Here is a 12,104-nt window from a genome sequence, read left to right as displayed (position 1 = left end):
TTTCAAGCATAACACTTTTAGTATTCTTTACCAACATTAGTGTATCTCCAAGATTGGGAAACTTTAATGTGCTTTTGTCCTGCTGATAGTGACTAAGGCCAGTGGAGGTGGTGTGTGATAATGTAGAAAGCAATGCCGCAACAGTGGCTCATTCTCAGAACCTTTAGGACCTCCTGGAGTTTAAATCAGCATTTGCATTAAGAGGGATGTTGGAAATCCTCTTTATTCAGCTGTTTAAGGCAGTTTTCTTCATTGTTGTTTCTTAAGACCAGCTTGAAATGTAGGTCTTTAAATTTTGCATATATTTTATAGACTTTCCTATGTTTATCAATTGATCAAAGTTTTCTAGGAGAAAGTGGGCTCTTGACATTTTCTACATTAGGTCCAGGTTTCAAGAATCCAGTACCTGGACCAGCATTGTGCTACAGAAAGCAAAGCCACTGCTTGTAGTACTAGCATCCCATTTGGGTGCTAATTCATGTCCCGGCTGCTTCACTTCTAATCCATCTCCCTGCCAGTGTGCCTGTGAAAGCAGTGTGAGTGGGCCAAGTACCTGTGTCCCTGCATAGCTACCTGGATAAAGCTCCTGGTTCCTGAGGTTGGCCTGGCTTAGTTCTGTTGCCAGCCATATAGGTAGTAAAACTGTAGATGGAAGATCTCCCACCCCTTTCTTTCTCTCTGTAACTCATTTTCCAACATATACACATATGATATATACTATACATATATATTATATGTATATGGTATATATACTGTACATACACGTATGTGTATTTAAAGAACCCATACCTTTTAGTTTTCTGAATCTTTTATTATTTTTTTTTAATTTAAAGATTTATTTCTTTTTATTGGAAAGTCAGATTTACAGAGAGGAGGAGAGACAGAAACATCTTCCATCCTCTAGTTCACTCTTGAAGTGGCTGTAATGGCCGGAACTGAGCCGATCTGAAGGCAGGAGCAGGAACCTCCTTCATGTCTACCATGTGGGTGCAAGGTCCCAAGGCTTTGGGCCTATCTCTACTGCTTTCCCAGGCCACAAACAGGGAGCTGGAGGGAAAGTGGAGCAGTCAGGATATGAACCGGTGCCCATGTGGGATCCCAGCACATGCAAGGCAGTGATTTAGCCAGTAGGATTCTGTGCCCAGCCCAGTTTTCAAAATCTTTAAAAAAATATAAATAAGGCCCTGCGGCGTGGCCTAGCGGCAAAAGTCCTCGCCTTGAAAGCCCCGGGATCCCATATGGGCGCCGGTTCTAATCCTGGCAGATCCACTTCCCATCCAGCTCCCTGCTTGTGGCCTGGGAAAGCAGTCGAGGACGGCCCAATGCTTTGGGACCCTGCACCCGCGTGGGAGACCCGGAAGAGGTTCCTGGTCTTGGCATCGGATCAGCGCGCACCAGTCCGTTGTGGCTCACTTGGGGAGTGAATCATCGGACGGAAGATCTTCCTCTCTGTCTCTCCTCCTCTGTGTATATCTGGCTGTAATAAAATGAATAAAATCTTTAAAAAATATATATATATATAAATAAATAAAAATTGCTTTTCCGTTTGTGGGGCAGAGATCTTTGGGTTCTTAAGGTGTGATGTTTTATTTATCTCAGGGAGACAACTCAAAGGTGTGTGACCCAGCATAGAACCTCTCAGACTGATGGTTTTCTTTGTGTATTGCAGCCAAAAGGTGGATGTTTTATAAAAATAAGTTTTCAGTTGAAATAATTCTGCTACTCTTTAAAATTAGCATAAATGTATCATCCTTGCATTGATGGTAGATATTTCAGAAGGGGAACACTTCAGAGCATCATAGTACTACCTCTAAATAATTGATTCCAGTACTTTGCTATGTAACAAAAATAGCCGTCCTTATTGACTACTCACTATGTATCTAGTACTATGAAAGTTACTTTTCACTTGCAATTTGGAATTTAATACCATAACAATTCTAGTAGTGTGGCATTGTTATTCATAGATTAGAAAGCCAGGGTTTAAAATGTTGGACGAGTTTGCCAAAAGGTCTCAAGTGGTTAGTGGCAGCACATGGATTCAAATTAATTTTTCTTTACTCCAGTTTCTGTTCTTTACCATTACCATACTGCTACAACTGTGTGGGTATTTTTTGTTGTTGCTTAAAACTGTTGCATTTACTTTCCCAATTCGGTTCTCCTATTTCATGTTGAAATATTTGTGAATAATTTTTAATGTCATAAAAGTTAAAATGGGGCCCGGCGGCGTGGCCTAGCGGCTAAAGTCCTCGCCTTGGAAGCCCCGGGATCCCATATGGGCGCCGGTTCTAATCCCGGCAGCTCCACTTCCCATCCAGCTCCCTGCTTGTGGCCTGGGAAAGCAGTCGAGGACGGCCCAATGCATTGGGACACTGCACCCGCGTGGGAGACCCGGAAGAGGTTCCAGGTTCCCGGCTCTGGATCGGCGCGCATCGGCCCGTTGCGGCTCACTTGGGGAGTGAATCATCGGATGGAAGATCTTCCTCTCTGTCTCTCCTCCTCTCTGTATATCTGTCTGTAAATGAATAAATGAATAAATCTTTAAAAGTTAAAATGTAATTTGTTAGAAAAAGTTACACAAGTTAAATGAGTATACCTACAATTTAGTGTGTATGCTGTATATTCATCAATTAATGTTATGATATTGTTAATCATTGTAGTAAACAAATGGCAAGATTTTACTTGTTGAAAACATGTAGGCCCCATATTTTGATGTGCTTCCGTACCTACTTTGACCTGCTTTAAAAGTGATTCTTACTTAAACTTGAAGCAAATTCAAACATGTGTGAGTTATAGATACATGCTATTGGCTTGATTATAGAATTCCGTTGTATCAAAGTATAAATTTAGAACATTCAATAAATGTTTTGTATGGGATCCTATTGGTGGAGAAAAGTGGAAGTTAAATGTGCTTCCTTTCCTGCTTCAAATAGAACCCTCGTCTGTAATAAGTTGCACTTAAAACAAATTCCAGTTAATTTTTGATTTACCAGACTTGATGAGGTGCTTACTGAATGCCAGGTGCTGCTCTAAGCACTGTGTATGCATTTATTTCACTGTTATGGGCTCAGTAATATCACATTGCCATTTCAGAGAAGGAGAAGCCAAGGTACATAGCATGAAGTTGAATAACTAGCAAGTGGCAGTGCCAGGATTTGTAACACAGCAGTTTGACTATGGAGTTCCTGCTCTTTGTCATTTACAGCTTAATTTTTACTATTTCTGATTTCTCCTTCATAAATATTAAAGTGTGCCATATGAAAAAGTGCTTTAGGTAGCCTCAGATGTTTGTCTGGTTTAAAGTATTGGAAGGATTAAAGACTCTAGAAAGTCATTGCAAACAATGCTCACTGAAGTTGTATTTGTGCTTGATGCTGTAATGCTGGGATGAAGGCAGTGACTAAGGGAAAGACTGTGCAGTTGGAGTCCAGAAGAGTGTGTGGATGTTTCTTTTTCTTTCAGTTGATGAAACTGTACCTTGAGGAGCTATGTTTTATATTTCCAGAATGAGACCCTGTGTATTGACAATAGCATGTTTTCAGAGGATTGGGATAATAAAAATACAAGGAAATGGAATCGGTTTTAATTCTCTGAAAATCCTGCTGGGATTTAGAATAATTATTAATGTTCGAATAGTGTGCTCTAAAATCTGAAGAAACAATATCCTTTAAGTAAGCAAAACTCTTCCCCAAATCCCAGTTAATACTCTATTCTCTTGGCCACATAACATAACATCTTGAATGTTGTCTGTATTCCCTTGCCTTGGTTTCTTTCTGTTATGTTCAAGTTGGTATGTGTGGCACTAATGTCTTGACCAAATCTTGAAAGTAAGAAAGACCTTTGAATTAAAGCAGAAAAGTGAAAAATGTTGTTAGAGGGAATGAATACTTGCTCTTTGCTTGGGGAGGAAGGAGACATGTAAATCAAATCTAGAAGAGACATTTGAAAAATTCAAGTAGATGAAGGATGTTTATTTGCTCTTTCTGACTTATAAGAAAGTATGAAATCAGCCATATCCTTTTTCTAGGTACTATCAGCTGCCTCTGCTGCAGGGGTTTCTGTAGCGTTTGGAGCACCAATTGGAGGAGTTCTTTTTAGTCTGGAGGAGGTAGGTCAAAAGTACAGCAGTTATATATTATTACTACTAATATACACATGTCAACTTTATAGCTCATTTAATAGGTTCAGATTTTGTTATTGTTTCAAATTTTATATGAAAGTTTCCACTCATTTTTATATTAAAAGTTACTATATGGATTTTGTGCCCGGCAGAGAAAATTTTGAATCTGTTCTTGTGTAAATTGTCGTAGTAGTTAAAAATTTCATTTTACACTGTTTGCATTTGAAACTAAGATCGAAGAGAATTTTATCATCTATGTTTAGTGGCCAAATGAATTGTCTTAATGTTATTTTGAGTGATAATTTCTGATATGGTTATTGTTTAAGGAAATCATTGTAGTTGCTTCAGTAGATTAGTTTGGTTTTAAGTTTTCATTGGTGTGAAGACTTAAAAATATGTATACAAAAACATGAGAAATAGTTTCAAATTTACTGTTATGTTCCAATTTCTTGTATTTTCTTTAGTATAGAAGTAGATACATCCTTTGCAGTAAGCAGGAGTTGGTGATATTATGTTTATTTTTAATTTCCCTGTTAGAAATGGATGTGACACTCATTTTCAAAATGCTAGATATTGTAAAGAATTATTAGACACTAATTTCACTTGATATTATAAATTGGTGGTAATGTAATAGGTAAATGTATTAAAATATTTTTACTTGTATGAAATCCACTAACTGTAAATTTTACCTGCATCATAATTTTGGTTAAATTATATTGGAAAAACCTTTTAATCACATTTTTCTTTTCCTTTTCTTTAGGTTAGCTATTATTTTCCTCTCAAAACTTTATGGAGATCATTTTTTGCTGCTTTAGTGGCTGCATTTGTTTTGAGATCGATCAATCCATTTGGTAACAGTCGTCTGGTCCTTTTTTATGTGGAGTATCACACACCATGGTACCTTTTTGAACTGTTTCCTTTTATTCTCCTAGGGGTATTTGGAGGGCTTTGGGGAGCCTTTTTCATTAGGGCAAATATTGCCTGGTGTCGTCGACGTAAATCCACGAAATTTGGAAAGTATCCTGTTCTTGAGGTCATTATTGTTGCAGCCATTACAGCTGTGATCGCCTTCCCTAATCCATACACTAGGCTCAACACCAGTGAACTGATTAAAGAGCTTTTTACAGACTGTGGCCCCCTGGAATCGTCTTCTCTTTGTGACTACAGAAACGACATGAATGCCAGTAAAATTGTTGATGATATTCCTGATCGTCCAGCGGGCATTGGAGTATATTCAGCTATATGGCAGTTGTGCTTAGCACTCATATTTAAAATCATAATGACAGTATTCACTTTTGGGATTAAGGTAAGAGCTAATGTGAGATGTTTAAGTAATTTTGATATGTTCAAAGCTTGCATGTAAAATGAGAGATGGATTTTTTACCTGAAGGTTGTTTCCTGAATGTAGGCTGAAAAGATTGTTATCTTGGAGTCTAATTTTATGTAAGAAAAATCATTCCTTAGGCTATACTATTGAAGATGCTGTGCAACGAATTACTGCAAAATGTAGCAGCTGAAGGTAACTAATTTGTTCTTGATAATGGGTGAATGATTTGGGAAAGGGTCCACCAACCAGGTATTCTTGCTGGTAATCTCATCATCAGACATGGTTACGGCTCATGATTTGATTCCTGTATCTTCATTGCTTGGGCTGAGAAGGTTCATACAACTGAGGCTGGAACATTTGGTCCCATAGATTCTCATGTTCTCTTTCTTTGTCTCTTTGGGTGTTCCAGCTTAATGTGCTCAGGATACTTGTATGTCTTACATAGTAATACAGGGTCTTAAAAGCAGGTGTCCCAGATGGCTGATTCTACCCTAGGTAAAGGAGTTCTATCATGTAACTTCCCTTTCAATAATGTTTACTGAGATACTCAGTTGTGTTTACTGAGATACTCAGAATTACCCAGCTAGGTTCAGGAGAATGAAGCATAAACAATTGCATAATCATGTATTAGTTCGCTATTGTCCCTGCAATCAACTACCACTACCATAGGGCTTAAAAACTACACAAATGGCGGCAGCACATAATGGCTCTGTTGACTAATCCTCAGCCTACAAGTGCCAACAACCCCCATGGGCGCCAATTTGTGTCATTTCTGCTCCACTTTCCATTCAGCTCCCTGCTTACATCCTGGGAAATCAGTGGAGCATGGCCCTCGTCCTTGAGACCCTGTGCACCTGCATGGAAGACCTGGAGGAAACTCCTGCCGCCTTGCTTTGAACTGACTCAGCTCCAGCCACTGTGACCATTTGGGGAATGAACCAGCGGGTGGAAGATCTTTGTATTTTTCTTTCTGTAAATCTACCTTTCCAATTAAAAAACAATCTTATAGAAATACGCATACACAAATATATTACCTTAATAGTTCTGGATATCAGAGGTCTGAAAAGGGTAGGTCAAGATGTTAATGAGTGGTTTTTTCCCCACCTTTAGCATTTTCTGAAGACCCTACATTCCCTGCTTCATGACCTCCTCCTTCTATGTTCAGAACCAGAAATGCTTGGTCAGGTCTTTCCCTTGTCTCTTCACACTTGCAAAATCCCTCTTCCACATATAAAAACTCTTGTGATTATTTGATTGCCATGTAGATGATATAGAATAGTCTTTTGTTTTAAGGTCAACTGATTAGCAACCTTAAATCTCTTTCAAATTTAATTTTTCTTTGCCAAATTACACAACAGGTTACAAGTTCTAGGAAGTAGAATATGGCTGCCTCTGGAGAACTTGTCATACTGCTCTAGGCAGTTAGTTCGTTAAAGTTTGAAGGCTTGCTGCAGACTTACATTACATTACTAGACCTGTGAAACTCAAGCTTCTTCCGTCAAGAAGTGAAGCCAACTGGGCCTTATCCTCTGGGACTCGGCTTCCCTTGAACTTATGACAAAGGGAATAACACTCATTGATTATATATTAGTAAATATAATTTACTTTTGTGATTATCAGTGATGTGTAGGAGGAAGTATATGTCAGTTTCTTTTTTAAATTATGCTTATAGTACATGTATTAGTATATGCTGGTGGTGTGTGCTTTCACAGATATGTCATGAGGAATAACGTCTTTATTTCAGTGAAATTGGAGTGATGTTAGTTTTTGATTTGTTTTTTGTTTAGTTTGCTAAGTATTATGATTAAAAAATAGAAAAACCTTGGAGTTTTACCTTTTTTCTTTAATAAATCAAGCTAAAGGAGATATTAAAGATCCTTTTATATAAAGTTGTTTTTCTGTTAACTGCAGCATTTTCATTATCAGATGAACTGCGGGAAACTGGAAGTAGTTGATAGACATTTGTTCAGTTTCATGTTATACTGGCTAAAAGATCATACATACCAGGCAGGAGAGTGTAGCACATTCGTTGATCCTTTCAATGATGTGACTCCTTAGTAATCCTGAAATACTCACTTACATCTGCATTCTGGGCTCGACTTATTTGCATATCCAGAATAGTGTGGAGTTGTTAGTCTTGCAGAACTTGCTTAATGTGTTCCCTATTCCTGTTACCCTTGCTACATTTAATCAAGTATTATTATTTTTAATTTATATATATATTATATAAATGTCACCATCATTTGTTTATATGTAAGAAGAGCACACTAAAATATAGTAAAGTGTAATAATTTGAATTGATGTGCTTTTATTAAAATTGCTTTATACTGTCCTCTCTATTTGTCTTGATACGTTATGGACTAATGGAAATTTTGTTACAGACTGACGTTAGGGAATCCATAGCAAAAGATAAATAATCCTTAAATTATTTTCTCTTTGTTCTACACACTGTAGTTGTTACTTTATAACTGAATTTATGGAATTGCTAAGGTGTTAGTTTAAGTTTTGCTAGTTCTATTTGTATTAGAAATCTTATTTGAACAAAATGTGAAAAAGCTAAAAAATGTTGGACAGATCTGTGGATTTGTAAGCTTCGGGCATGTGAGTAGATCTCCTTGTTGTTCCAGGTTCCATCAGGCCTGTTCATCCCCAGCATGGCCATTGGCGCAATTGCTGGGAGGATTGTGGGGATTGCAGTGGAGCAGCTTGCCTACTATCACCACGATTGGTTTATATTTAAGGAGTGGTGTGAAGTCGGGGCTGATTGCATTACACCTGGCCTGTATGCCATGGTTGGGGCTGCTGCATGCTTAGGTAATGAAATTGTGTGTGGTCATGTATGGATGTTTGCCCATCTGTATTCATGAGCAGTTGATGATAGGTCTGATGATAGGGCTGATGGCAGAAGAAGGGAAGAGGGACTGTAGTATAAATAAAATGGTAGTTCGACCATGTGCAAGTTTTAATGTTCTATCTCAGAACATTTGTTAATCCAAAAATTTGATAGTAGTTAACATATCGGCAGTATCACATGCTGCCTTATGACAGAAACCATCTTAGAACATATCTGAATGCTGTCTAAAGAGATTACTGATTTTGTTTTTTGCCAACCATCACGACTGAACCTATAACAAGTTTAGCATGGTTCTTATTATGAGTAGCATTAAAACAGTTCAGAATTGTTTTACCTTGGGCTCTAAAGTAATTTTTTGTTAATCTTTAGTAAATATATGTATATATATTATATATACACACATAATATATATTTACTAAACATATAACATAATGTGTATATTATATATATAAACATATATATATTTATTAAGCTCCATCTATTAACACCATCTAAGGTGTGTGAATTTGAAAAAGAGAAAGTCGCTACTCATTTTGATGGAAAGAAAAGCAAAATGACTGCATTGAATATTTACAAATGTATTTATTGTCCTCTCTGATGTGGAAATTAGTAACTTCTTTATTTAAAATTTCAACTAAACTTTGGTTATAATACGCAATAGGTGGTGTCTTGACTTTATTTTTTTCAATGAATTACAATTATATAATTATCTTGGAAAGTGTAGTCTTAAATGATAGTACAGAATCTTTTTTTTTTTTTTTTACCATAGTAGGTAATTATAAAGCATCTACTTTCTTGTTAGCTCTGTGCTAGACACAGTGAATGATACAAAAAGAAATACAAGCATGGGCCCAACCTCAACTATAGTCATTTTGGGAACAGAGAGAAAACGACGGCAATATACAGAGAAGATGCATGGTGTTAAAATGGTGAAAATACTGTAGTAATCCAGAGGAACAAGGAGGTGAAATTGTTCAGGAAAGATAGAATGTGAGCTTAATTTTGAAATGTTTAGTAGAATTTAAATTTGTTGATGATTATAACGTGAGATAAAAGGAATTTGAATAGAAATAAATCTAGTGTTCTTGGGCTTTGAAGAAACTACATTTAAGTAGAAGAGACTATTATATTTTTTTCTGAAATGAATTTGGATTGGTGAGAAGAAGCAGATTGTGATCAGACACCTATTAGGATGGATTTGTATTTAGACTCATTGATAACTTTGGGAAAGTTTCTTTACTTTATTCATGTTTAGTTTTCTCATTTTTACATTGAAAATAACAGTTTTTTTAATCCCCTATGATTGTTTTTACGAATATATAGAATAAAAATTATGTGTAGCTGTTAAAGTACTGTCTGATAGTAAAATAAGTGCTTAGTTAAAATGCCTTTGTATGCTGACTAGGACATGCTAGGAAGAGAATAGTTACATAATATATAGTAGGCCCTTTATCCTTCTGTATTTAGGTAAAAAACAAAAAGGAAGAGTTTAAGCTTAATACAGTATGAACTTTCAAGTCCTGGTAGGCTTTTGAGCAAAGGAGCAACATAGTGAAAGTAGTACTTAGGAAAGCTTAACTTGGGAACATGCTTATAAGTGGATTGAAGGTAATGGGGTTTGAAGTGAAGGAGGTAATATTAAAAGGTATTAAAATTAAGGAACAAAGTGTTGAGGTCTTGGACTGGGCCCTTACCAGGGAGAATACTGAGAAAAGGAAATGGAGACAAATAGTCATTTTTCAGTATTTCTGAGGGTTTTGTTGGAAGACCCTGCAAATATCAAAATCCAAGGATGCTGAAATCCACAGTGGAGGAGTGTTTGCAGATAACCCACACATATTTTCCCATGTGGTTTAAGTTATCTGAATTATTTATAACAGCTAATACAATATACATACTAAATACAATGAGTATCAAGGAGACAATGGCAAATAGTATATACATGTTTACTACAAGATGGATTTTCCCTCTAGTATTTCCTGTCCAGGGCTGGTTGAATTTGTGAATACAGATCCTGCAGATACAGAACATGGGTAGTATTTAGTAGAAGAAGTCAGATGAGACTAGGTGATTATGTAGACATTGGAATAAAGTAAAGGAGTGAACCAAGAATGACTATCTGGGTTGCTAGTAAAATGAGATACCCCATGTTGGACTCAGGAAAGCTGGAATGAGTATCTCTGAGGAAAACGAAGAATTTGGTTTTAAGTGCATGGTATACTTTCTGTGACAGTGGGTCATGAAATCCTCTAAAATTGAAACAGACACAACAGTTATATATGATATTCATTATCTAAGACATCAGACAAAAACAAAATAAGTAGAAAGATGTGGGCAAGGAAGCATTGCCATAGAGATCATATACAGGAGTGATGATTTGTTAAATAAGATTTCTGTGAGACCAGGGATTATTTCTTACATTGCTTATATAAATCACAAGGTATGGAAATATTTTGTTTGTAAAGACTAGGAGAAATTACTCATTCATGATCTACCTGGATGTGATTTTAGTTTTTAAGTTTATATCATACAAGTTATCCATCAGATTCCTTAGAAATTAATAATAAGCTCTGTTGTTGGGTAAAATTAAGTCTTTTGCCACAACAGTAAATGAGAATAGCAATGTGTCTAATTTGGTTAGCTGAGATTTTTTTTCATATGAGATAAATGAGTTTCAGAATGTCATTTTAATAATTTCAATGTTATACATCAAAGTCAGTAATTCTCTACATTTTACTGTTGTGCAAAGGGAGGAGGAATAGTGTTTTGATAATAACACCTTTTACTAGGTTCTGTTTGCAATGTTAAGTTCAGCCTTGTGGTGTGAAGCTTCTGTAACATGTAATACTGACGCTCCTATCCTCCTTTGACTAGTGGGTGCTTATTTTTTTCAGGTGGTGTGACAAGGATGACTGTGTCCCTCGTGGTTATTGTTTTTGAGCTTACTGGGGGCTTGGAATATATTGTTCCACTCATGGCTGCAGTCATGACAAGTAAATGGGTTGGAGATGCCTTTGGTAGGGAAGGCATTTATGAAGCTCACATCCGATTAAATGGATACCCTTTCCTGGATGCAAAGGAAGAATTCACTCATACTACCCTTGCTGCTGATGTCATGAGACCTCGACGGAATGACCCACCCTTGGCAGTTCTGACACAGGACAATATGACCGTGGATGACATAGAAAACATGATCAATGAAACCAGCTACAATGGCTTTCCTGTGATAATGTCAAAGGAGTCTCAGAGATTAGTGGGATTTGCTCTCAGAAGAGATCTGACGATTGCAATTGGTACGTTTTTTAAAAAAAATTGTTGAGAGAGAGAGAGAGAGTGAGAGTGTGTGTGTGTGTGTGTGTCGTGTATGTGTGTATTTATGATAGTTCCGTGGAAGAAAAGAAAGGAATAACATTGAAAAGGTTGAATTTGCTGGGCAAGGGATGTTATTTTATGTCCCTGAATGTCTCATGTTCTCTAGGAAAGGAATTTATGCTGTTTTGCATTGTTTTACTGGCAAATGTTTTTTTCTTTGTACTTAAATTGGCTAGAGGCATAGACATTATGTGCATCCGGTTAAGGCTGTGTTACTGCTTGTGACCCCTGTATTACATAATGGAATGTGGGGCCTAATTGCCAGGTCCACTCCTGATTTGAGGCTAGGAAGCAGCAGGTGGTAGCTGAGTTGTTTGGGTCCTTGCCACTTGGTTGGTGATCTGGATTGAGTTCTTAACTATTGGCTTTTAGCTCAGTCCTAGCTGGCAGGCATTAGGAAGTGAGCCAGCACATGGGAGATCTCATGGTCTTTC

General features: G+C 37.0%; 1 protein-coding gene across 6 annotated transcripts in view; it reads left to right on the top strand.

The window, feature by feature from the left end:
- The window catches only part of CLCN3 (chloride voltage-gated channel 3), an 89,418-nt gene that overhangs the window by 60,726 nt on the left and 16,588 nt on the right, over window positions 1-12,104 (top strand). For all 6 annotated transcript variants that reach the window (XM_058670000.1, XM_004579050.4, XM_004579052.4 and 3 more), the window contains 4 exons: window positions 4,025-4,105; window positions 4,878-5,423; window positions 8,072-8,258; window positions 11,193-11,591. In XM_058670000.1, coding sequence (XP_058525983.1) covers window positions 4,025-4,105; window positions 4,878-5,423; window positions 8,072-8,258; window positions 11,193-11,591 — 1,213 coding nt within the window. The remainder of the gene's footprint in view (window positions 1-4,024; window positions 4,106-4,877; window positions 5,424-8,071; window positions 8,259-11,192; window positions 11,592-12,104) is intronic.

The sequence above is a fragment of the Ochotona princeps genome, chromosome 11 (assembly GCF_030435755.1).
Source record: "Ochotona princeps isolate mOchPri1 chromosome 11, mOchPri1.hap1, whole genome shotgun sequence".
In the NCBI taxonomy this organism is placed as follows: domain Eukaryota; kingdom Metazoa; phylum Chordata; class Mammalia; order Lagomorpha; family Ochotonidae; genus Ochotona; species Ochotona princeps.
This window is presented reverse-complemented; position numbering and strand designations above follow the sequence as displayed.